Consider the following 27,511-nt stretch of genomic DNA (forward strand, 5'->3'; position numbering starts at 1 on the left):
TTGCAATTACACATGTTTTGTTATACATGTTTATTTCCTTTGCATGTATTGGAATAACCCATAAAAAAAACTGGAAAAAAGCAAGTTGGACATAATTTGGTCATACTTTCACACACAACCCCAAAAATGGGCCAAAATTGTTGGCATCTTTACAAAATTATGTGCAATCAACTTTATTTCAAGCATGTGATGCTCATTCAGACTCACCTGTGGCAAGTAACAGGTGTGGACAATAGGAAAATCACGCCTGAAACCACATTAAAAGGGGAGAAGTTGACTCAATCTTTGCATTGTGTGTCTGGTTTTCACAATAACCATAGAAAACAGAAAGAGAATAAGAAAAGTATGTGATGAATTAAGAACAAAAATTGTTGAAAAATATCAACAATCTCAAGGTTACAAGTTCATCTCCAGAGAACTTGATGTTCCTTTGTCCACGGTGCGCAACATAATCAAGAAGTTTATAACCCATGGCACAATCTATCTGGACATGGACGGCAGAGAAAAATTGATAAAAGGTTGGAACGCAGGATAGTCCGGATGGTGGATAAGCAGCCCCAATCAAGATTCAAAGAAATTCAACCTGTCCTGCAGGCTCAGGGTGCATCAGTGTCAGAGCGAACTATCCGTCAAAATTGGAATGAAATGAAACGCTATGGCAGGAAACCCAGGAGAACCCCACTGCTGACATAGAGACATACAAAAGCTAGACTGCAGTTTGCAAAAATATTCACGAGTAAGACAAAAATCCTTCTGGGTAAGCTTGTTGATGGTTCTGGTAAGAGATTGATTGCAGTTATTCCAAAGGGTGTGCAACCAAATATTAAGTTGAGGGTCTGAACTGAATTTTGTCCAGCTCATTTTTAACTTTTTGTGACATTATGTCCAATTTACCTTTTTTCTCTGTTTTTTTGTGTTGTTCCAATACACACAAAGGAAATAAACATGTATATAACAAAACATGTATAATTGCAATGATTTTCTGGGAGAAACACTTCATTTTCTGGAAAAATTTCAAGGCTGCCAACACTTTTGGCCATGACTATATATCTTTTAAAAGATTCTCGAACACCAGAGACATTATTCAGTTTATCCATAGAGCGTTATTTACATTGAAACACATAATTTTATATTCACTTAAGATTAGAGCCTGTGAATACTTTTTTTTTTTTTTTTTTTTTTTTCCGCTCTGCTTTAAATATACATGTGTGGTGCTATCTGGAGCATGAAATGTATCCCAAGATGATTACTCTCTGTTAGTCATATAGAACGCAAGATGTATTTTTTCTGATTTCCCGTTGATATGCTTGAATGTTTTTCATCAGACGTTGTATTTGCTGCCATCCTCTGATGTGTAGTAAGATTCCATTTTTCTAGCGAACTCTTGACATGGTTGCAGCTAATAGCTTTCAGGTTTCTTTTTCAATTCCTTTTTTCTGAATAACCACAAACAGGTATTTCTATTCTGAAAGTGTCATTGAAAAGAAAGGCAGCAGACATCAACTGTGATCGTACCTAGGAGCGTCAGCGAGGGCTTTGCTGGAATTTTCCAAAATCGTGGCAAAATAGCAATAAGTTTAAGTCTACACCTCAATCACATCTTGACCGTTTTGTTTTAAAGCCATTGTACTGGCGAAAAAAGGTAGAAAATTATGTCACTGTCCAAATACTTTTCGGCTCAACTGTACATGTCAGCATGAGGCTGCATATTTGTGATTGTGTTTAATTTTTCACAATAAAACTAGTGTGTGTAGCCAAGCCACGTCAATATGAAAAAGCAAAACTTAGCTGCTGCTTAAATTGGGCGAGTCCAGAATCCTATAATATATGGCAAGCATATAAAGAAAGAATATACTGCCCTACAATGTGGGTCAAAGTTCCAGATATAAACTGACCACCTTAGAGAATTTGTAAGAGAGAATTCGATGAAATAAAGTGCAAGCGCAAAGTTATCCCTCTGTGTCCACACAATTAACCAGTGGTGTTCATATAGTTCAAAAACATGGGAAGATCACAAATCCAAAAACTGCAATAGACATCGGAACTATTAAGAGAGGACATAAAACCAACAGATTAATAAAGAAAATAATGTATTGGTTATACTCGCAAAGAAATAGTAAAAAAGCACATAAACTCCAAAGGTCAGCCACCTTGTGACAAACCCTGATCATTAGTCTGATTGTTTGGATTTTATCTATGAGCTCTTTTTACTAATTCTTTGTGAGTATAACCAATAGACTATTGTCTTTTAACAATTTTTTTTATTTTGCACTATGTCTTATTTTAAAGAAAACCTGACATTTGATATATTCTGCTCAATCCATCGGCAACATTATGCGTTTCAGAGACAAACATACTTTAGCCGCTGGGGAACGAGCTGCTCTGTAGACTAGTCGTACAGGCGGATCCTTGGTAGCTTCTACTCCCCTATTGCCCTGGAGTGACAAATCTCTACCTACATGCGCACTTAAATAGAGACCTGTCAATCCAGAGCAGTGGGCGAGGAGAAGCCATCAGGGACCCGCCTGTCCAACTAGTCTACAGCATGGCTTAGTCTCGGGTGGCTATTAAAAGCATGTTGGCTTTTTCTGAAATGCTGCAGTGTTACAGAGTGAAACATACCTGGCTGAGATCATACCGCCAGTCTCTGATACATGCAGCCCACAGATTGTGTTGCATGTGTCATATGTCAGGTTCACTTTAATTATTCAGATATCCAATGCCGTTTAGTGGAATTGTGATCTTTCCACATTTTTTTATCCAAACACCAGGGGTTTATTGTGCAAACATTATACTGAACTGACATAGCGGGATACTTTTGTGCTTGGACATTTTTTTATCCCATTTTCTATTACAAATTCCCTGCAATGGTGTGTTTAGTTGATATGTGGGTCACACATTAATACTAAGCCACATGGCACTTGTCAAGATAAATCATTCATCATCATGATCCACCATTGGAAAAAAGTATTTGAGGCTGGAATTATTTGTACTCTGTGTATCTAGTTCTGTACTCTATAAGCTGACCTTGACACTGTGTACATTATGCCAAAAATGATAAAATATGGATATGAAAACTAAATGTGAAATATTACTGTCCCCTTTTAATCTTGTTCTTGAAAGTGTATTTGGTGTACTTATTCTTGTCTACTAACCATTTCAGTTAATTTTATTTTTATTTTTTATGGCAAATAATTTGTAGATCCGGCCTATGTAACTGTAATATATATTTTATCTCACTGGGGGAGACTGCGTTAGTCCAGTTTTGGACTTTGAGTGTTTTATATTTTTCTATGCACCTTAGATTTTTGAATAAATACACATTTTTACAATTATTTGCCTCTCGTACGCTTTTTACATAATATTGCAGACCTTTCAGTTTTTTTTGGTGCCTTATATATACTATATCTTCCCAGTTTCCAAAAGAGCCTAAAAGTTCTGCAGAATTTTTAGGAAAGTCCAGGTCTCTGACTAAATAATTTAATGTGAGCTGTGTAAAAAGTTTGTGGCTCATTGAGACCAGTATGAAAGTCTTCATCAGAATCCTGCTCTGAATCTTCTGAAGCTGGTGTATCTTCAAGTTTCTCCGGAGGAGAAGGGATAATTATTCCTAGTCCGAGAGACACAGGGCAAATCAATGATGGGAGGTCCGATATATAATTTCCTTCTTATTTATAAGGTTGAATCCCTCCACGTTGCTCGTACAAAAGTAGCAGTCATCACTATGATTTTGCGTTTCCCTCCAGATCATAAGCACACCAAAACAAAGCTCTCTTTCTTCCCTTTAAACCACTACCGTAGTTCTTCTCCACAAACAGAACACACTACATGTGGAGCCCACGACTTATCCTAATCACCTCATTTTACACCCAGGTAAACATAATACACTTTTCTAACAAAGTCCATAATGTTTCTTCATTGTTTCTTCACTACAAAACAACTAAATTTAGCAAAAGTTCTCAGGTGAATTACGACACTCCCTTGTAGCCATTTTGATCACATTGTTAGAAACAAAAACTTAATGCACCACAACCACTAAATATTGAAAGGAATCGTGGTAAGCACAGCACCACACTCTTATGAACTCTAAAAGAAAATCTGCCTTTACTACCCATAGTAACCCATCACAGTGCAGCTTTCAGTTCCTATAATACTGATGTAAAATGAAAGATATTCTATGGACACCACCACACTTTTTGGAAGCTGGATTAAGAAAATCTTCTCTGCCCACAATCTTAGCACAGTTTCCATTAATTTCTAACCAATCTAATGACACCAAAATCATCCATCAAAGGTCACACAAAGGGGTTGAAGTATTGTGCAAGAAAATGCCTATGGAGTAAGTCGTTGTGAAAAAACTGTACATGATGAAATTGTTTTCGATATTTTTACTGAGGTCAGCTATTGAAAGTATATCGAAATCACCTCTTACATATTAAGTACCATTTTTTTTTGTTTTTTTTCTTCGTTTTATAAGACACAACGGATGGATATAAGATGCACCCCAAATTCAGAGCAAAAAAGGGTGAAAAAAATGGGGTCCATTTCAAAATCTGGTGGTGTCTTACAGGAGGGGGCGGCGGTTTTGGTGGAGCGGGGTCACAGGAGACAGGGGCGGTGGGTGTCCCAGATGCTGTCCCAAAAACTATCGGCTGTGCTGGAGCTGTGACGGCAGCTGGAGCAGTTTTGGTGTTGCTGGGGTAGCTGTGCTGAGGCAGCTGTGCTGGGGCTACGGCGGCTGCAGGTGGTGATGGCTTCAAAGAAATTGAGATCTTCGCTCAATGGCAAGCCGAAATCTTATCTGCTCAAGCTCTACCTTCGGGCTCCATTTTCTTTAAGTCCACGGCTGGGAGATCAGTGGGCCGGAGGCGGCGCGTGCACAGATGAGATCTTGAGCCGAGGTCTCCATCTGTGCATGCGCTGACTCCTGGTGTCATTAAAGTCCTTACCGCCCACAGCGCCACCCCAGCCACCCCAGCATCAGCTACCGCAGACCCTGCACTGCTGCCTCAGACCCCACACAGCTGCCTCAGCACCAGCCGCTGCAGATGTCACACAGGCACTGCAGCATCATTCCGCCAGCCTCCACCACCCTCAGTAAGCTGCATTCAGATTATAAGACGCACCCATCACTTTCCTCCCAAATTTTTGGGAGGAAAAGTGCATCTTATAATCCAAAATATACGGTATATAAAAATGACCTCTTACTTTTCAAACAATTTTACCCTTGCAGACCTATGTAATTGAAGTGCCATGACTTTCATGCACAGTGCCATGAAGAAATGTCAATTGTTTGATATAGTTATAGCCTAGAAATGCATATCTGCCAGTCTTCTAGAATGTATTTTATGTATGCCATATTTCTTATTCAAGAAATAAATGTAGTATTGCCATAACCTGATGGTAATACCTCAATGTGAATATGAAGTAGTATTTACCTGTCAAGCAGAATTCTTCTCTTGACGGCACCTGTCCGTAAATGTGACTTTTTGAAGGAATATTCTTGAGTCTGTAGGCATTAGTGGAAGGAAAGAGACAGATCTAATAGATAGCGCTCACGTAGGATAAGGTAATACCAGTCTGTTTAGACCTTACATATCTCATTTCAGATATTTGTCTATTGTGGCTTTTCTCATCAGCATTGATATCTGAAATACTATTCTGCACAAGAAATCAGAAATATAACAAATTCAAACAAATCATTATGTAAATAATTCAGTTTTGCATATACTTAAGGCTGGCATCAAGTGCAATTATCGTAAACACAGTGTTTACCGGCTTGTTTTGGGCTCTGTAATTAAAATAGTTTAATTTATGGTTTTCATTGCCAAAATATTATTTTACTGTCAAGTTGTCAATCTCTCTAGCGTGGCTAGGCCCCTGTAATTTATATGGTGTAGTCCAACCTTTGTCACATTATTTGAATGTTGATTCTCAGAGACCAAAACATTATTTACATACATGCAAATATATGGCATATATTTCACATCCTTAAAGGGAACCTGTCACATAAACAATGCTATTAACACTAGAAGTCCCAGAGAGGGGTCATTTAACATTTCTACCATTGGAACTCTGTGGAGTTCGAAATTTCTGGGACTTCTAGGACTGCATATATGGAGTGAATTTGTAGGTTAATAGCATTTGGAACTTGCCCAGTGCCTGCTCTTCAAACCCCACTGCCAGGAGAAAATTAACTTTATTCCTCCTGGAAGCGTCATTCAGTCAGTCAGTCATAAGGGAGGCGCCGGCGCAGGTTCAGTCACAGATCTGTATATTGAGAACTGTGCCTTTTCCCCCTACTAAAAAATACATACTGCTGCACTCTAAAATGCTAACAATTAATAAGGGAACTCTGGTATTGCACTACTGCTATAGGAGTACTTGAAGAAAAGAGATATTTAGCTGATGCATTGGCCAATGCATATGAGCCTGTTAACCAATGGCAAGGTGTCTCTCAATATACCGGGAAACTAACTCAAATGCCTCTATCTGAGTTAAAAACCTACATGTCTGGGCAGTTAGGCTCAAGCTATAAAGGGAAATGAACAATATAACTACAAAAAACATACAGCTGTACTCTAAAATGCTAACAATGAATATGGGAACTCGGAACTCTGGTATTGCATTACTGTAATAGCGTATAACCTGATCACTGCTATCTGATGTTTTGTCAGGTACCACTCACTTCAGTGTTATACTATGGGGCAGTGGTAACCAGCGTTTTTTCTCATGCCGATGTCCTGAGAAAAAAAATCACATTGCATCGAGCTGTATCAAATGCACAGGCACCCCACACTCGTCCATTAGGGAGAATAGCGTAAATACCTCCTCCCAAAGACAGACCCGCCAAGCCAGATGTGGCTTTATTGTGTAAGCACACTAATAGAGTGCGCTTCATTGCTAACATACAGGCGTATAGGCATAAAGGAGGCCAGAGGGGGGCAGCCAAAAAATGATGGTGCATCTCCGCTGGTAGGTAGGTGACAGGCAGGGCATTGTTAGCGTTAGGCTGTCCCTCGCTTTCTCCTTCCTTATTCCCTATGACTCTTCAGTAGTGGTTATCACGCTGTTGAAAACGGACCACATAAATGATACCCCACTACCTATACAGTAGATGTGTGTCTTTTGCACCCTATTCACCTGACCTTGGTCTGAATAGAACTATATTTTAATAGTCTGTCGTATAATATTGAATTTTAAACTTGAATTAATAAAGTAATTGTTTTAGAGGGTTTTCTCTTTTGAGTTCACATGTCTTGTAATCATTCATTAGAACGGATCCTGCAGAGATCTATTGGCAAAGTGATTTCTGCCTGATCCGTTTTTTTTAACATTGGGGTCTAGGGAGAACAAATTTGTTAACTAATTGCTATTTATCTTCCATTTGTAATGGATTCTGTAAGAAAACAATGGATCTGTTACAAATGTCACTCCTCTATCCCTCTACTACTCCAACCATAACCATTTTTTGTCTATATATATACACACATATACACATTACCTTGTGAAAGTATTCAGCCCCCTTGAATTTTTTCAACCTTTTCCCACATTTCAGGCTTTAAACATAAAGATAAATATTTTAATGTTATGGTGAAGAATCAACAACAAGTGGGGCACAATTGTGAAGTTGAACGAAATGTATTGCTTATTTTAAACTTTTTTTAAAAAAAGAATAAACTGAAAATTGGGGCATGCAATATTATTCGGCCCCTTTACTTTCAGTGCAGAAAACTCACTCCAGAAGTTCATTGAGGATCTCTGAATGATCAAATGTTGTCCTAAATGATTGATGATGACAAATATAAGCCACCTGTGTGTAATCAAGTCTTTGTATAAATGCACCTGCTCTGTGATAGTCTCAGTGTTCTGTTTAAAGCGCAGATAGCTTCAAGAAGACCAAGGAACACAACAGGCAGGTCCATGATACTGTTGTGGAAAAGTTTAAAGCCGTATTTGGTTGCAAAAAGATTTTCAAAACTTTAAACATCCCAAGAAGCACTGTGCAAGTGATCAGGAGTGATATTGAAGGAGTATCATACCACTGCAAATCTACCAAGGTCCGACAGTCCCTCAAAAATGTTATGTCAAACAAGGAGAAGACTGATCAGAGATGCAGCCAAGAGGCCCATAATCACTCTGGATGAACTGCAGAGATCTACAGCTGAGGCGGGAGAGTCTGTTCATAGGACAAAAATCAGTCGTACACTGCACAAATCTGGCCTTTATCGAAGAGTGGCAAGAAGAAAGCCATTTCTCAAAGATATCCATAAAAAGTGTAATTTAAAGTTTGCCACAAGCCCTCCTGGGAGACACCCCAAACATGTGTAAGAAGGTGCTCTAGTCAGATGAAACCAAAATCGAAGTTTTTGGGTATAATGCCAAACGATAGGTTTGGCGTAAAAGCAACACAGCTCATCACCCTGAACACACCATCCCCACTGTCAAACATGGTGGTGGCAGCATCATGGTTTGGACCTGCTTTGCTTCAGCAGGGACAGGGAAGATGGTTAAAATTGTTGGGAAGATGGATGGAGCCAAATATAGGACCATTCTTGAAGAAAACCTATTGGAGTCTGCAAAAGACCTGAGACTGGGACGGAGATTTGTCTTTCAACACGACAATGATCCCAAACATAAAGCAAAATCTACAATGGAATGGTTCACAAATAAATGTATCCAGGTGTTAGAATGGCCAAGTCACAGTCCAGACCTGAATCCAATCAATCTGTGGAAAGAGCTGAAAACTGCTGTTCACAAATACTTTCCATCCAACCTCACTCAGCTCGAGCTGTTTGCAAAGGAAGAATGGGCAAGAATTTCAGTCTCTTAATGTGCAAAACTGGTAGAGACATACCCCAAGCGACTTGCAGCTGTAATCGCAGCAAAAGGTGGCGCTACAAAGTATTAACTTAAAGGGGCCAAATAATATTTCACGCCCCGGTTTTTAGTTTATTATTTTTTACAAACATTTAAAATAAGCAATAAATATTGTTCACCTTCACAATTGTGTCCCACTTGTTGTTGATTCTTCACCATAACATTAAAATTTTTATCTATTTTTGACGCCTCAAATGTGGGAAAAGGTTAAAAAATTCAAGCGGGCCGAATACTTTTGTAAGGCACTGTATGTCGACTCTTCTTTTTTAGTGTTCTGGCAATACATGGTTATTGTATAGGACTATATATACTATTACATCTTTATATATATTTGGTCCCCTGATGGGTTGAGTGACATTATTTTGCAGTAACTCTTTTAGGCTTGTGCTAATTTACTGATACCTGATTTTGGATCAGTATGTTTATTTGCACACCATTGCGTGTTTTTAATTGGTCTTAATGTACTTCTCGACTCTGTGGTTGGGATTATTGTATAATAAAATGTAATTTTATATTGATCAGTGAATTGTAGCTTACCTCCTTTTGCTCATTTTCTACATGCAAGAAAAATGGATGACTAAATAAGTAATCCGCCAAATTATTTGTTTTTTATAGACTCCAATGTTGAAAAAAAAAATTAATTCGGCAGACATCAGTTATTTACTAAGGAACAAAAAAGTTGTTAAATAAACAATAAACTTTTTCTCAACTGATCTCTGCAGAATTCGATCTAACAGATGAGGAGATGTGAACGCAGCCTAAGAATGCAGATTTTCTAACCAATCAGGTACATCACCAGTAGAAGAAAAAAAAGCCAGCTCCCGCAGTAATAGTGTATAATGGCATTCCAGACTGCTAATTGAGTAAAAGCAAACTGCTCGAAACGTGTAGGCCAGCCATTCTTAGGTTTTTTTACTAGAATAAAAAATGTTTTTAATATAAGAAGTCTGGAATGACATTATATACTATTACTGCAGGAGCTAGATTTTTTTTCTTCTCCTCTTGAATACTTCATCTGTGCCCCGGCTCAGGAACCTCCGTGCACCCTTGGCTGCATTATCTATTCAAACACTTGATGGACTGGTGGGCTGATTGCCCTCTCTTTTCGTCTTCTACATCTCTCGCAGACAAGAGATATTCAGTGCTTGTTTTTTTTCTTACAAAATCCATTACTATGGCTCTCTTGAATTTAATGTTGAGCTCTCTAGCATTCCAGCTTAGAACATTAGGAGATGCCATCATGTGGCACTATATACATGGCTATTCCAAAAGACTATCTGGTAGGATGGATGGAGGCAGTGCACCACACCACTCAATTAAAAACACAGAAGAAAACAGCCATAACTATAAAATTCCCCAACTGAGAACACAAGAACATGTATTTATCCTCGTTATGCCCTGTCTGACACAAAAACAGTGCAGACGTATTCCCTGAACACTAACTAAGAGGCATTAGTCTCCTAGCAGAAACTGTACCAAGAGAAACAAAACCGTAATGGGTTACTGAGTCCCTGACTCTTGAGTAAAGATTCAACAAATCATGGTGGTTAAGCCTGATCTTAATAGCTTCGGGAACTGGTCGCAATGTCCTGAGAGCGATATGAGCAAATTTTGGAGAGAAGCTGCAGGACTTTATTCACTTCCCGTAAATCAGATGGATAGCCTTGGATGTGTTTATGTGTATAATTTCTATACCACTTCAGTTTCTAAATCTATCAAGGCTAATTGTCCGAACTTGGGTGAGATTGTCATCACCCTAGACTTTGGTGTACTCTTGAGCAGATAAACAGCTTTGTAGACTGCTCATCGGCCACAGAGGGCACTAGGCACTCGCAGCACTGCTCACAGTAGAGGACGTAGCAGCTACTGCTCAATGAATTCCCCAGCTTCAGTGTCAGGTTAATTGACAACATACTTGACAAGTTTTGGAAATTAGCTTCATAGTTGATCTAATTTTGTTGTCCAGCCATAAAGGACCATTTAGATAAGCCGATAATCTCGAACAGTTCACCAATTATCGGGCCCTACAAAGCGCTCTTTCATCAGGAGAATGGATCGCTTATTTTGGTATTAAAATCATCGTTTTTGGTAGTAAATCGTCCTCTGCCGATAATCATCTTATTCTATGTGCACAGAACAGTTGAATCAATGATGGTTCAGTGCGCAAAGAATTTTGGTCAGCCTGCCTAAAAAGGCCATTAAATGAGGGCATTTAACTGATGGGATTGAGTAGAGTAAATGGGCCTTTAGTATAAGTTTTTGTGTTGATTGGGAATATTCATTAAATTCTTTTCTACTGTGGAGGGAGTGCACTATAAATGCATGGGGCTATTTGCTCCTGTTATTTAGCTCATAATTTGTTTGTATATTGACCTTTTGTTATGCAGGGAGATAAGCAAACCGAAGAAGTGGTTGGCAGTTGTTTCTTTTTTTTCTCCCTTATGGAATAATTACAACCAAAGGAATATGCAAAAACATATGATATGAACCTTTATTAGAATAAAAACAATTATACATAAATGTTACTGATGGAACACTCCAAGGGGCGGATGGTAATAATTGGGAACACCTAACAGGCACCCTCAATAAATATGGCAAATGTACAATAAACCAATGACAAAATACTATGTACAAAATGTTTTTCTCAAAAAAAAAATATATATATAGCCAAGGAATGTAGGACTCATTAATGCCACAGACAAATGTGTCAAAAGCTGAATATACATATCACTTAAGTCAGAAAGGGCACCAGTGTGTTCAAAATGTATCCTATTCACATAATATAAAAATTCACAAAAGACACAAGTGTCTAAAAAAATACTGCACGTTAATATTTATATATATATATATATATATGTATGCATGTATCACACATAGCCATAATAATCATGTAGGAAAAGTCCAAGGAAGGTAGATATAGTCCATGGTTACCTACAACAGGGTCCAGAAGGGGGTGAGCTCCTGGATGAAGAATTATAGATGTGAAACGCGCGTCAGGTGCACAGGGAAGCCGCAGCTCACCCCCTTCTGTTCAGTCTTTTTGAGTCTTCTTTTAACTATTCTAGACTTCGAAAGTGATGAAACCGTTAAATACAGTGACCTGACCATTCTGCAGCGCAGGTGTTTTCTGAAGCATCTTCTACTTCTATAACTCAGGTGGTGCGCCAAAGTCTAAAAGATGTGTGCACACACCCTTAGGGCTCGTCCAAAGCAGTGTATTATCTGGACATGTGCTGTCCTAGTAGAAATCGGATAGTTCACTGACAGAGTAACCATGAGATAAAACAAATCGCAGCATGCACTATTCTATTCCGGGTATCAGATGGAAAGCACTGCTTCAATTCTGTAGGTGAACCATATAATTTATATAGATACATTGGCATTTATTCTCCCAGGACACTCCATTTAATTATGTACAGTTGTGGCCACATGTTTTGAAAAGAAAAGATGAGCTCTATCCTGAATCCTTTGTTATGCCAACAGTAAAGCAAGTGTGCAAGCTTTTTATTCAGAGGAGTGGGTCAATTCACAGTTTTACCTAAGACCACTGTCATGAATAAAGAATTGGATCTAAACATTCTCCAAGAGAAAATCCAAGTGTGTGCGTGAGATTTCTGTAATCTCATAGCTTTTGTTTGTACTGTAAAAAGCAGCGTTTAATTTGCATAAAACTCATAAAAAATGCAGCTAAACCTCAACTATAAACATAGCCAAAGTGTGATCATCTCCAAACACTGATTAGCATTGTCATCTGTCAGGATTTGTCCCAGAAGCTGGAATGCACGCTAATCTTTGTAAGGTCCACTTCACACGTGCATATAAAACACATATGTGAAAAACTGGCCCATAGATTGTATTGTCCCTTGTCATCTGGGCTACTCTCCTTGTGGTTCATATAGACACATGATCCTTGTGAAGATCACCATAGGTTGCAATGGGTATGTGCGCCAAATGTGGGGAAAAAAAAACCCCAGATGCCACACGTACCGGAAACATGGACATGTGAAGGGGACCTAACAAATAGTATTTACTGTGATGTGTTTTTTTCAGAATATGTTCCAGTTATGCAATGATTATGATTAGCGTATTGAATTCCATTATTGTCTATTTTGCAGATAAGTTTTGGTATTGTCGTCTGTCACCCAATCATAAAGTATTACACTATGGAGACCTAGAGGAGAGTCCTCAAGGAGAGGTCCCCCATGACAATTTGCAGGACAAATGTAAGTCCCCTTCATATTGATTCTTATTATACATCGGGTTATTGCTCTAATCTATAACTAATTGTATGTTTTGCTTATTTTGGGGTTAACGTATCTGAGCTGATAGTAATTATTTTTTTTTTTTTTTAGTCTGATGCCCTTCTTCTCTTGGTTTAACTTGATAAGTGATCATTCTCTTTTAGTCCTACTTATTATATAACCGACTATATGTAAAATGACCAATGTAATTTAGGCGTTACAATATTTAGTGCACATTTAATGCATTAATGAGCTGCGGTGCTTTGATTCTGAAGTTAATAATCCACCTGGACTAGGAGTAATTGGTGGTTACATGCGTGTTTAGTAGCTAATCAGTCATCCATTTATTAATGGGACGCATCCCATCAGTTTAACACGTCAGCCTCGGTAGATGTAGATAAAGCAAGATGTTTGTCCTCCACAGCACATCCTCCAGCAGTCTATAGCAGAAATTCTGAATAATCTCAGAGGTTGGGGTTACTGTAACTAAACCAACACTACTATGTTCATCCTACAAAAAGGAAGGGAGAGAAGTGACGTGACTATAAACGTGGACATAATATTTCCTAACCTAATGGATTGCTGTTGCTATTTTCTGCAACACTGCCCTCATTTAATTGTTCCTGAGAAAGCTCGTCGGTGCGTACCAAAATAAATAAATAGGAAAAGAGCTTTAATATGTTGATGAAAGGTGGCATTTGCAGTTTTCTGTGGAATAGTTTAAAGCAGAAGGTACTCCTTCTGTAGTTTAAATGTATCACTCTTTCCAGTTACAGCTTGGAATAATAATAATTTACACAATTGGATGTTATATGAAATGTTCCAGTGTGAGATCTAATATATGTGCCCCTGCTATGTGCTATGTGGCCATGTCTGACCAAATAGAACTGCTCCGGTTCATGGTGGGCCCATCAGGACCTCTGGGGCATGGCCATGTCACTTTACGGTCAGACACAGCCAATAGACAGTACAGAACAGCTCAAGTTCATGGTGTGCCCATCAGGACCTCTGGGGCATGGCCATGTCACTGTACGGTCAGACACAGCCAATAGACAGTACAGAACAGCTTAAGTTCATGGTGGGCCCATCAGGAGCTGTGGGATGTGCTGGCCATGTCACTGTATTGTGAAACACAGCCATCACTCAGTACAGAGCTGCTCCAGTTCATGGCCGGCCCATGAAGAGTTGTGGAATGTGCCGGCCATGTCCCTGTACAGTCAAGCACAGCCATTACATAGTGCAGAGCTGCACCAGTTCATGGTGGGACCATAAGGAGCTGTGGAATGTGCCGGCCATGTCCTTTTATGGTCAGACACGGCCACTAGAGAACAGAGCAGCTCCAGTTCATGGTTGGCACATCAGGAGCTGTGGTATGTGCTGGCCATGTCCCTGTACGGTCAGACACGGCCATTAAACAGTACAGAAGTGCTCCAGTTCATGGCCAGCCCATCAGGAGCAGTGGTATGATCAGACCATGTGCCTGTACGGTCAGACACTGTCATTACACAGTACATAGCAAGGGCACATATATAAGATTATCTCAGCTCAGTAACATTTTATGTATCATCCAATTGTGGAAATTAATATTTTTCCAAGATCTAATAATTAAAATGTACTTTGTTCGGTGGACAAACAATTTAACCATTTACAAAAATTAATTCTTATGCTAGAAGATTTTTGTCCACAAATATTAGGCATAAATGTACTTACATTGGGTTTTTTTGTTGTTTTTTTTTACGACGTTCAATATCAAGGTCACTATTATGTAGATAACAAATATTTTTTTTTCTACTCCGTTCCGTGTTATTCAATGAAATAGTGCAGCTGTGTGGGGGTTTTTTCTCAGCTGTATTTGGCATGAGAAAAAAATCGTAGCATGCTGCAGTTTGATGCGGAAATCGATACAGTGCAAGGAAAAAAACTAACATGATATATAGACTATCAGTATAACATCCGATTTATATGAATACATTACAGTTCTGTAAGATGGGAAACTGTAAATAGTCCTGTAAAAGATTTATAGCTGCTGAGTGAAATAAACTGATTGCACATAGACAGTACACGAATGACAAGTAAGAAAATTCATCCTGCTTTTCTGGATGAGAATCATGTGCTCATGTGACCCCAGTCTTTAGGCAATGAAAAATACTTAAAGGGGTTATCCGGCTTCTTTGACATTTTTTTTTTATTTCCCTATTGGGCTACATTGGGGCAGGTAAGTAGATAGAGACCACTTACCTGCCCTGCTGTCAGCCCCTCTCCCCCGGCTCAGAGCGGTCATGTGACCGCTCCTGCCGCGATTTTGCTGCTTCCGGTCATTTCATGTCAACATGGGCAGGGCCATGTTGACATGCAAATGTGGAACAGCATGTCGCCTCCCTGCTGGGCTGTACAGTACGAGGAGTCCCCGCCCCCTTCCCTGCACCCTCCCACACATTCCCCCGCACCTCTTTTACTCTCCAGTAACCTCCCCCTGCACTGCTGTGGGGTCCGTGACCTGGGGGCGGGGCCTGGCGGCAGCTGCCGTGGTGTCAGCGCCAGCCCCGGGGCCCTGCTCAGGATCACACATTCAAATGTACCAGCATCACAGATCACCGATGCCGGTACATTTGAAAGTGCTGATGAGAAACAGCGCAGCGCCATATGTGTGCGTGTGCGGTACAGAGCCATATGTGTGCAGTGCAGAGCCATATGTGTGCATGTGCGGTGCAGAGCCATATGTGTGCGTGTGCAGAGCCATATGTGTGCGTGTGCAGAGCCATATGTGTGCGTGTGCAGAGCCATATGTGTGCGGTGCAGACCCATATGTGTGCGTGTGCGGTGCAGAGCCATATGTGTGCGTGTGCGGTACAGAGCCATATGTGTGCGGTGCAGAGCCATATGTGTGCGTGTGCAGAGCCATATGTGTGCGTGTGCGGTGCAGAGCCATATGTGTGCGTGTGCGGTACAGAGCCATATGTGTGCGGTGCAGAGCCATATGTGTGCGTGTGCAGAGCCATATGTGCGCGTCTGCGGTGCAGATCCATATGTGTGTGTGTGCAGAGCCATATGTGCGGTTCAGAACCATATGTCTGCGTGTGCGTGTGCAGAGCCATATGTGTGCGGTGCAGAGCCATATGTGTGCGTGTGCGGTGCAGAGCATACGTGTGCGGTGCAGAGCTAATGTGTACGTGTGCGGTGCAGAGCCCGATGTGGGGCTGTTATTTGCAATGCTGTAGTGATACCAGGTCAGGTGCTGGGGAAGAATACTGACAGGGAATGTGTGTGCAGGGGGCGGGCAGGGGGCGAGGCTGGACACTGAGGCCGGGCGGTGCCAGCTCTGACTGAGGTTCAGCACAGGAAGTGGTCATGTTTGCTGGAGCTGAATGTAAACAAGAAGCTGCAGAGAATAAAGGGATAATTCAAGAGGAACAAAAGTTAGAAAACAAAAAATAACAATGTAGGTGGGATTTATATGACAATACAGCACAGATAAACTCAAAAATTTTTGTTAAGCTAATGTCGGACAACCCCTTTAAAATTGAAAAAAAATTGTCACAATTTTCTGATATGGAGCCATGTGAGGGCTTGTTTTTCATGTGGCAAACTGACGTTTTTATTGATATATTAGAGTAGGATACAATAAAAAATGGAGTTCTAGCTTTTCGATTGTTCTCTCAGTCTGGCATTTACAATTTGCATTGATCCATTTCATTTTATTTGAGATAGTGAACTTCTACCAGATGTGGCTATACCAAATTTTCCTTTTTTTCTTTATTAATGGGGAATGCAGGGTGGGTGATTCAAAATTAGATTCTTTTTGTTCATATTTTTAAAAACCGTTTCACTTTTAACTATTTTTTTTTAGTCCTCTTAGGGTATGTGCCGACGGACACTCAGGTTATTTGTTCTCAAAGCTGGATGTTCCCATGGTCTTCCACCTGTGATCGTAGGTAACCTGACCTCAGGTTTTCAGGATTTTTCAGTGCGGTTTCTGCCAGGAGGTGCAAATTTGGTGTTGAAATGTCTGCACCAGATTTCAGGTCCAAATTTGCACCTCTTGGCAGAAACCGCACTGAGACGGCATAAAAACAATTTTTTTTTTTTTTGCATTTTTGGGCCAAGAGATGCATATTTGGTGATGAGATTTTACGCCATATTCATTCACCAAATCTAAACCTCCTTGCAAAAAAACGCATCAAAACCGCATGTGGTATCAGGCGGTTTTTTTTTTTACCAAAAAATATATGACCCTTAAAAAGTTCAATTTTATTAAATTACGCTAAAATCCAAAACCCAGTGTATATCAAAAATTTAGAAAAAGAGAAAGGGAGGAGGGTAAAGTTCTCACCGTAAAATGCACCTCCCTCCTGTCCACTACCTACCGCGGAGGTCGGCACCCTAAATCTGATACGAATGTGGCCTCCCCACTCAACGGTGGCTGTCCCTGTGGAAGCCCTAATAGGTCATGAAAATCAAGGTCAGATAGGCAGGATATGCTTTGTATATATAGTGGACAGGCTAGACAGAAACACACATATATCCCTCCAATAATACAGATATCGAATGAAGGATACTAGGTATATATATAGAGGGGTCCTCAACTGTACATAGTCAGACAGGGCCTCATCCTTTCTTTCAATCCGGTGAGGGGTCAGATCTTATGGATAAAGGTTCTGATACCCCAAGTGTGAACTAACCTCTGGTTGCAACCCTCTATCCTCTAGATCAAGAGGTCTGTACAAAAAAAAAAAACTATCACAGTGGTAAGCAAATGATTGCACCCATAAGATAAAGTGCCAAGTGCATGATGCAAAAATGCTACTGTAATATAATGTACAAGAATCCCAATTCGCATCTCATGCACAAAAAGTGCAATTGTGTACTAAAGTGCAAATGCTAACATATAAAGTGCTGATACATATCATGCAATGGGACTCTGAGCAACCATTTGGTAGAAATTGAGGTAGTCATAAAACACTTATCTTATGGAGGTGACATGCGTGTTTCAGCGATGCCTCTATAGTGCCTCGACGCCTTTCCCCATCAGTGGATCATCAGGAGGCTTGATAGGTGATGTGTCAGGCGTCAGCAGGATAGCATGATATCATGATAGAAGGGGGGAATTTTTCTAAATTTTTGATATACACTGGGTTTTGGATTTTAGCGTAATTTAATAAAATTGAACTTTTTAAGGGTAATATATTTTTTGGTATGTAACACTTCCCTTGTCATTATTATTTGTTTTTTTTTTTTTACCAGCAAGCGTAGATTGGGTGCAGAAACATGTCATTGAAATTTTAGCACTAAATCTGCATCTCTTTGCAAAAAAACGGGTCAGGTTGCCTGTGAAAACAAGTGAAGGACAAATAACCTGAGTGGCATACCGCTCATCGCATAGTGGCTCAGTATCTGCCTGAAGCTTAAAACGGGCAGTCACTGTTCTATGGCAGCATGCTCTGCCTTTAGATGTAGCAGACTTGGAATCATCGTGGGCCCTCATGTAGATTACGTCGGACCTGGGTCCTTTGGAGGTTAATAAATTGGTGAAAGAGTGTTTTTTTTGTATTATATTTCAAATGAAGAATTTTGGGCCTGTGTGTGTTTTTCTTACAGATTAGTAAAGGGGGGGTCTCATAGATGTCTCCCATTACTAATTTAAGGCTTAGTGGCAGGTGTGGGCTGTTATTAATTTATTACCCCTATTGCCACCACACCAGAGCAATCGGGATGAGCCATGTAAAGTGTTGGGATTGTCACATGCAATGGATGTGACAATACTGGGTGACTGCAGGCTGCTACTTTTAGGCTGTAGGCGGCCAATAAGCATGGGTGTCCCCAGCCTGAGAATACCAGCCCCCAGCGGTTGGGCTTTATTATGGCTGGGTATCACAATTGGGGGGACCGCAAGCTGTTTTTTAAAATTATTTATTTAAATAATAATAAAAAAAAATCTGTATGCTGTTCCTCTTATTTTGATACACAGACAAAATAAGCGCATGGCTGGGGGCTGCAGCCTGTAGCCGTATGCTTTATCTGCTGAGTATCATAATATGGGGGCCCTACGTTAATTTATTTAATTATTTTTATACAATGATAGTGACACAGACAGGGTTTGTGATTGCAAGCAGTCAGGCGCTGTCACACAGATTGGTTGCAGTTAGACGCGACCCCAATCACAGATGCCAGAACTGCCGGTGGGCGGGGGAAGCAATGCATGAAGGTAAATAATGAGCAGCCCTGGAAGGAGAGTGAGCAGCCCAAAAGCAGCTACAGCCACAATGGAGACTCGCTTCCTCCAATCCCCCTATCCCTTTTACCACCATTTTTAAGCCCCGGATTCTGGTTCCAATAGATTTGGGGACCGGCATCCAGCCAGATATCCGGGATTCATTTTGGGCTGGAGCCATCTTTTGATTGTTTTTTTTTTGTTTTCTTTTTTAAGTCCAGTTAGTCCTGCTGATCACTAATTCTAAGGTATACTAGTTGTATTTTTTCCCCACAACTAACCTGTATTTTTTAAGAAAATAACCACCTTGTTAGATGCTTATTAATTAGGATTAGTGGGGCTGACGAGGCTCCTTTATTTCTCCTTACACAATAAACTTTGCATTAAGATAAAGCTAAGAAAGTCCCACTGAATTGAAGGAAACTGTAGCATAACCCCCTTTATTACGTTCATTTTCCCTTTACCATGAAGACTGGCTGGATGGATAATACTCTTATATGAAGATTGTAATATCCCGTGTCACCTTCCATTTTAACCCTTTCTCATATGCAGTATTCATTTAATTATTAGCCTATCATCTTGAGTAGAGAAAGGGAATGAAGCGGTGATTATAGTTTCTGTACTTCCCAGGTGTTAAAAGTGGCACAATTCATTTTACACAGTTGTGTGAGCAAATCTTACCTTATGTGGTGTATTAAAAAAAAACCTGATAAGATGAAACTGTTGATGCAGCTAGAGGTTGCTGGTTTTAGGTGTTCCTTGTCTTATGCGTGATGCATAATTCATTTTGGTTACAATAACATGTAAAACGTCTTGCTGTACTGTATAATCTATTTTTATTATTCAGCATGTAATCTTTCTCCAGTTGAAACATGTCGGGGCTTATGAGGATAAAAATAAAAGATTTTCAATGGATTTCCAGCCTAATGTAATTACTGCTGGGAACTTGGCATCTGCTGTAAACATAAATGCAGGTCCTTGTGCATGTAAAATTAATCTGGCTGATTGAAACTATAGTGCATTGGCTTTTAAATCTCTAAAATAAATAATGGAAGAATCTAGAATATTACGTTATATCCCCTACGGCCATACAAATCAGTGTCATTGTTCTTAGGATTAATGGTTGTGAAAGGGGCTTATCGGCAATTAGTTCACAATAACAAATAATATAAAGCTTTGTAGATCTCCTGCCATCTACATGGTCACAGACGTTATTCTTTATTTAGGTCTTACTCTTACAAAATGTGTGAAGTGGCCACAGAGTTCACACTTGTCACAAGATGTTAAACGTTGGTCATGTGCTCTCTGAAGGTCATGGATTTCTGCTCTTTGTGAAATATTTGCCTTATTAATGAAGTTTGTCTGAAGGTGTCGCTGTGATAAAAATATCTTTGTTTGCCAAGAATCAATAACCTTACCAGTTCATTGTAGAAGGCGTATTCCCACTAATATTTATGGCATATCTAAAGGATTTGGCCTAAATATCTAAAAAAAAATGTAAAGTGAAAACGGGAACACTGGGTCTTAGGGGTGCTTCACACACAGCGAGCTCGCTGCCGAGATCGCTGCTGAGTCACGCTTTTTGTGACGCAGCAGTGACCTCATTAGCGATCTCGCTGTGTGTGACACTGAGCAGCGATCTGGCCCCTGCTGCGAGATCGCTGCTCGTTACACACAGCCCTGGTTCGTTTTCTTCAAAGCCTCTCTCCCGCTGTGACACACAGATCGCTGTGTGTGACAGCGAGAGAGCGACAAATGAAGCGAGCAGGGAGCAGGAGCCGGCGTCTGACAGCTGAGGTAAGCTTGTAACCAAGATAAACATCGGGTAACCAAGGTGGTTACCCGATATTTACCTTAGTTACCAGCCTCCGCAGCTCTCACGCTGCCTGTGCTGCCGGCTCCGGCTCTCTGCACATGTAGCTGCTGTACACATCGGGTTAATTAACCCGATGTGTATAGCAGCTAGGAGAGCAAGGAGCCAGCGCTAAGCAGTGTGCGCGGCTCCTTGCTCTCTGCACATGTAGCTGCATTACACATCGGGTTAATTAACCCGATGTGTACAGCAGCTAGGAGAGCAAGGAGCCAGCGCTCAGTGTGCGCGGCTCCCTGCTCTCTGCACACAGCGCTGGTAACTAATGTAAACATCGGGTAACCATACCCGATGTTTACCTTAGTTACCAGTCTCCGCAGCTTCCAGTCGGCGGCTCCGTGCAAGCGCAGCGTCGCTTGCACGTCGCTGCTGGCTGGGGGCTGTTCAGTGGTCGCTGGTGAGATCTGCCTGTTTGACAGCTCACCAGCGACCATGTAGCGATGCAGCAGCGATCCTGACCAGGTCAGATCGCTGGTCGGATCGCTGCTGCATCGCTAAGTGTGAAGGTACCCTTACCCGGTGGGTCAGGGGGGGTAGTGAGAATAAATGGAGAATCACTTACCTATTCAGGTTTTAAAAGTCACAACCCCTGGAAAACCTTATACTGTCGGTGGTCAGCTGCAGCCCCGAGCAGTATATATATATATATAGATAGATAGATAGATAGATATATCTATATATATATCTATATAGATATATCTATATATATATCTATATAGATATATATATATATAGATATATATATATATATATATAGATAGATATATATATATATATATATATATATCTATATATATATATCCAATGGAGAAGAAATCAGGCTTCAAGCCGCACTATACCACAGGATCCAGTCTTATAAAAGAAATTCTCTTATAAAAATTTAAAGTGACATATATGGGATCCACATCTATGTCTTTAGATGGATTTCCTTGACCCCCATCTCTTCCTAGCCACCACATGCAGGTGGAATAGAGTGGTGGCCACACAAGTGCACTGTCGGGCATAGAAGTGAATGGACAGTGGACGTGGGAAATTACCTTCTCCTTTTTAATTCTTGATACAATTCTGTAGACTTGTGTGAGTTGCAAAGGTTTGCCCCATATCTATCTCTTGAATGGATAGACCCCCATCCCTTCATAGCCACCACATGCAGATGGAATAGAGTGAGGCTACACAAGTGCACTACCGGGCATAGACGTGAATGGACAGTGTACTTGGGAAGTCATCAGTGTTAGAAGTTTGCCCCACATCTATCCTTAGATGTGTGGGGCAAGCTTCTAAAACTGATGACTTCCCAAGTACACTGTCCATTCACGTCTATGCCCAGTAGTGCACATGAGTGGCCACCATTCCACTTAGATGTGGTGGCCAGGGAAATCCATTTCAAAGTGGAATGGTGGCCACTCATGTGCACTACTGGGCATAGAAGTGAATGGACAGTGTACGTGGAAAGTCACCTCCTTTTCCTTTTTCATTTTTGATATAGTTCTGTAGACCTGCACAGGTTTTAGAGATTTGCCCCACATCTATCCCTTGAAATGGGTTTCCTTGACCCCCGTCCCCCTTGGCCATCACATGCAGTTGGAATAGAGTGCTGACCACACATGTGCACTGTTGGGGATAGCAGTGAATGGACAGTGTACGTGGGAAGTCACCTCCTTTTCCGTTTTCATTCTTGACACAGTTCTGTAGACTTGGGAGCTTTGCCCCACATCTATCAGACATTTATGACTTATACTGTGAGGTGTGATTCTTCTACCACTTTAACTCTATACCACTTGGTTTTCGCATAAAACCCAATTAGAGTGCGTGTTATCCAAACTAATCTATGTTAGTTTGTAATATACCCCAAACCCACACATGTACAAGTTGTGAGTGTTTGATACTGTTCACTTATGTAGGTGAATTCCAACCTTACTAAGTGGTCACTATGTGCCATGTCATTAAGCAGCTGAACACTCATAAATTGTTTCAACACATGAGCCAGTCTTTCATCCAGGAACAAGACCATAAGTAAAAAGGAGAGACCCCCTAACAAGTCATGTTCCCCTCCCTCCCAAGGTCTTTCCACTCATCCCAAGCTTTTTGACCATGGATATCGCAGCGATTCACATCAGAATCTGCTTGTATGCACTGAAATAGGTGAAATTCACAGTGAAGAGAAATTGGCATGGTGTGTAGTGAAATCCGCATCACAGCTCAATTTTCATGAATAAAAATTCTGCAGACTTTCTAAAATCTTATCCATTTGTTTAACACTGTAATGGAAAATCGCCAGAGCGTATTAGCCTGGAGATTACATGGTAGCATGGGCCCCTCACGTTTTTTCTATGTAAACTTTATTTATTTATTTATTTATTCTTCATTTTTTGTATTTGGTTTGGTCTCTAATTTAATCCTGACTAGAAAGGGTTAATTTTGAATTGACATCGTTAACGTGAACAGGCTGGAACTGGTTTTGTTCAGCCTGTTGCGCGCTCAAATTTGATGGATTTGATTGGTTATCAGTTATTTTGAGCAGGAAGTATTTTGTATAAATTACAGCTGTTTTGGTCAGCTGTGTAAGAGTCAGCTGTGAAGCAAGAAGAATCACCCACCCGCCCTCCCTTTATTTATTATTTTGTGTTGTGTTTTGTTTTATTAAATGGGAAAAAATCACCCAAATTTTGTTGGGTGGATTTTTGGTCTTTTTATTTATGTGATGATTTTTGGAGTATTTTTTGGTATTTTGCGGATTATCTATTTGATGGAAAGTTTATCTAATTTATTCTAATTTATGTATTTTAACGTAACCATTAATAAAACAACACTGCCATTGCCAATCCATTTCTGGAGTCATGTGTATTTATTTAATTTTATGTAGGTATATGCATGTGGGCTTTATGCTACCATGTGCTAAAATCTGCTCATAAAATCCAACAATTTTGGTTCATGGGACTTTACTGTCCCTGAATCATTCCCTGAGCTGAGTTCTATGAAGCGCCGTTTACTATCTTCATTGTTCAAATATTTTATAAATTAGGAGATTCTGCATTACTGCTAAAAGAGATTGTATTTCTAATAAATAGTAGGTATATACTTGGTAAAGGGAATCTGTCAGAAGATCAACTCTTCTAAGTCGTCTATACGGGCATAAAGCTGAATGAAATGATACCTTGATATCTGTGATCCGATGTCTTATTCCAGAGAAATCCACATTTTTCTTATAAATGTAAATGAGCTGTTAAGATGACTGCCGAGACCCCACCACTGAACCAATGTCCCATGCCCAAACAAAACACACAATTGTAGTAACCAAATCAACTTTATTGGAGAGATAATCAAATATTTATACAAACACTCATCTTTTCTTGTGTTGGGGTCGGTCACAGCTTAAAATAACCATTGTAATTATCCAACCGGATATACCATTTCAAACGAGGCGTAATGCCAGGCCGGACTCCTGGCGCAATCAGCCTTAGCTTAACATCCACCATTTTCAACCACTGACCGCTGTGACTTAAAACAATATAACATACAATAAAGGGGAGGGAGGGTGGTACAGCAGCAAACTGTGTCCGGGTTGCCAGCAGCACAGCAGCGTCCGGGTCTCAGGGTGAGGAGAGGCCGAATCCAGGAAGTAAGGGGGATTAAATAGGGGATCCAATAGTGAGGAGAATAGTGGGATTGGACACCATAAAGGGGGCAGGGTTCGGGCATGGGAGTGGGATTTTAACCTCTTACATACCGGGCTCGGCAGTCAGGGTGCATTCAGTGCAGCCTCACTGACGTGCCCTGCAGACTGCCGAGACCCCACCACTGAACCAATGTCCCATGCCCGAACAAAACACACAATTGTAGTAACCAAATCAACTTTATTGGAGAGATAATCAAATATTTTTACAAACTCTCATCTTTTGTTGGGTTGGGGTCGGTCACAGCTTAAAATAACCATTGTAATTATCCAACCGGATATACCATTTCAAACGAGGCATAATGCCAGGCCGGACTCCCAGCGCAATCAGCCTTCACTTAACATCCACCATTTTCAACCAATGACTGAGGGGCTGCACGAAGTCGCTAGACTGCGCTCCGACCCCCACCCATAAGAAAGAGGGCCTGCTGAATGCCCTCTTGCTGAATGCCATCTTGAAAGCAAATAAAATAGCTGCCTGTCCCTGATGGAGTTTTACCATGTCGGACCTCTTGGAACAGGAACAGAGCTCATCACCGAATACGAAAAACTTGGCGATACCGCACCGTCCATTAGTGAAGCAATAAACGAAGGCTACCATAATGCACAAAACAAGAGGAACGCCACTACCGACGTGCTAAAAATCAGGGTTGGTAAACCAGCCCGTGCAGCCTCGGTAGCAGCACCCATCCTAAAAGAATGTGTATCAAAAACCGAAGGGATTAGGCCGAGTAAACAAAGACACTGACGTAAAAGGAACAAGAACTGGAACTTTTTACAGCTAGGGACTATCCTCTAGAGGTAGGAGGAAACACTGGAGCTGAGCAGCGCATGTAGTCGTTAACCAAAGAATACCTACCGGATGGATCCGTTCCTGGACTTACAAACCCAACACGTAAACCGCCCGAAAAAAACACCGTAAATGTGCTTTGCAAAACAACTACTCGCCCGCTTGACAAGCGCCAAAAAGGCAAAACCAAAGGAGAACGCCAAAAAGAACCCATTCAAAATGAACAAACAAAATTACACGCACAAGCAATTGCCACCATGTGACGCTATGGACAAATCCAAAAACTCATGGGAAATGAAAGCAAGCTTTGTCAGGTGGAGGCGAAAAAACCCTAGCTTTGGAATCAATTGCAATCCCTAAGAAGGGTAACCAAAATAAACCCAAAACACAGCTGAGCAACAGCCTCTTGATTAGGGTACCGGACGAGCCACGGTTCCATCGCGAGAACGCCCACTGGCGTCCTTATCCAGCGTATTTGATGGTTTCGCTGGCAATTTTGCGGACGAACTAAGGCACTGAGTTGCTGCATGCGCTCCGCCACAAGCGGAGCACTCATGCCTGAATTTACACAGGCCAAAGAAGCGGCAGTGACCTTCATTAAATAACCAACACGCGCCGGGTCTACGAACGGCCACTGAGCCGGAGGCGGCAGAGGTGCCAGGGTGAAGAGGGTCATAAGCCTTCTGGGCCAGCATTAAACGCAGCCAAGTGTCCGTGGCTTTTACGCCCCAACCCAACTGGGGTTGAAGGGCCAAACGACGCCGAAAATCCTCGTCGTAACGCCACCAAGCTGATCCCCCATGTGACTTGTATGAATTATAAATGGTGTTGAGATATATAAACATCTCAGAACAGCGCTCAGGGTGCTTCTGTCCCATGACACATCCCATAACAAAAAATACCTGAAGCCAGTTGTTAATGGACTTAGCCACTTTTGGCCTCCTCTCAAAATGACGATCAGATGAGCTTCGTTCCTTGTCAATTGTATGTTGATCGGTCGTAACTAAAGACCATATATCAACATAGTCATTCGCCCATATTTTTCGGACAGTCTCCGCATCCAAATGGGATCCCAAAGGGGCAATGCCACAAAAGAAAGCGTCTCTAAGAATGTCAGCACGAGGCAGGGGGTCAGACTGTGAAGGAGGTGGACCAGCTAAAGAAGAGTTAACTAGTATTCCCCCACCCGCCTGTAAATTAGCTAACAGTGTCTGGATAGTCGCTGATATGCCCGCACTATCCCCCAACGCTCCCAAGTATTGGTACTCACGAACATCCGGAAGGGGAGCGACAGCAGGCTCCTGAAGAGGATCAACAACCGTCTCCCTCTGAGGAGGTCAGTAACGACGGCAATGATGCCCATGGGGCACAACTGAGCCATTTGAGGAATACGGTGAAGTGGAAGGAGAACGCCACCTCGATGAACCGGAATGGCGGCTCCTTCGAGAGGATCTGGAACGACGGGAGGAATGGTGGCTGTGTCTGCCATGTGATCCAGCAGAGCGTCTGCGGTCAAGGCTGCGAGAGGTTGATGCCGAGGAGAACAAGGCGGAGCGGTTACCGCGCCCACAGCTGCTACGACCGTGGGCCGGGGATCCAGCAACCGCTTGTGGGGAAACAGGAGCAAATGGGGCTTGTGCAGGTGGAGGAGGGGCAGACACTGCAGGGTGTACACCTGCAGAGCATCTGCGTAGGCCAGGGCTGCGAAGGGGTGACGCCGAGGAGAGCAAGGCAGAGCGGATACCACGCCCACGGCAGCTACGACCGCGGGTCGGGGGTCCAGCAACCGCCTGGGCTAAAGCAAGAATATTAGAGGCTTGACGAGCCGGGGCAGGTGGACAAGGGGCAG

At 41.4% G+C, this 27,511-nt stretch overlaps 1 protein-coding gene across 3 annotated transcripts in view; it reads left to right on the plus strand.

Annotated features, from left to right (window-relative positions):
- Positions 1–27,511, plus strand: part of ELMO1 (engulfment and cell motility 1) — a 512,012-nt gene that overhangs the window by 464,321 nt on the left and 20,180 nt on the right. For all 3 annotated transcript variants that reach the window (XM_075315126.1, XM_075315127.1, XM_075315128.1), the window contains one exon: positions 12,996–13,103. In XM_075315126.1, the coding sequence (XP_075171241.1) occupies positions 12,996–13,103 (108 nt within the window). The remainder of the gene's footprint in view (positions 1–12,995; positions 13,104–27,511) is intronic.

Source organism: Anomaloglossus baeobatrachus, chromosome 6 (genome assembly GCF_048569485.1).
Source record: "Anomaloglossus baeobatrachus isolate aAnoBae1 chromosome 6, aAnoBae1.hap1, whole genome shotgun sequence".
NCBI classification, from domain to species: domain Eukaryota; kingdom Metazoa; phylum Chordata; class Amphibia; order Anura; family Aromobatidae; genus Anomaloglossus; species Anomaloglossus baeobatrachus.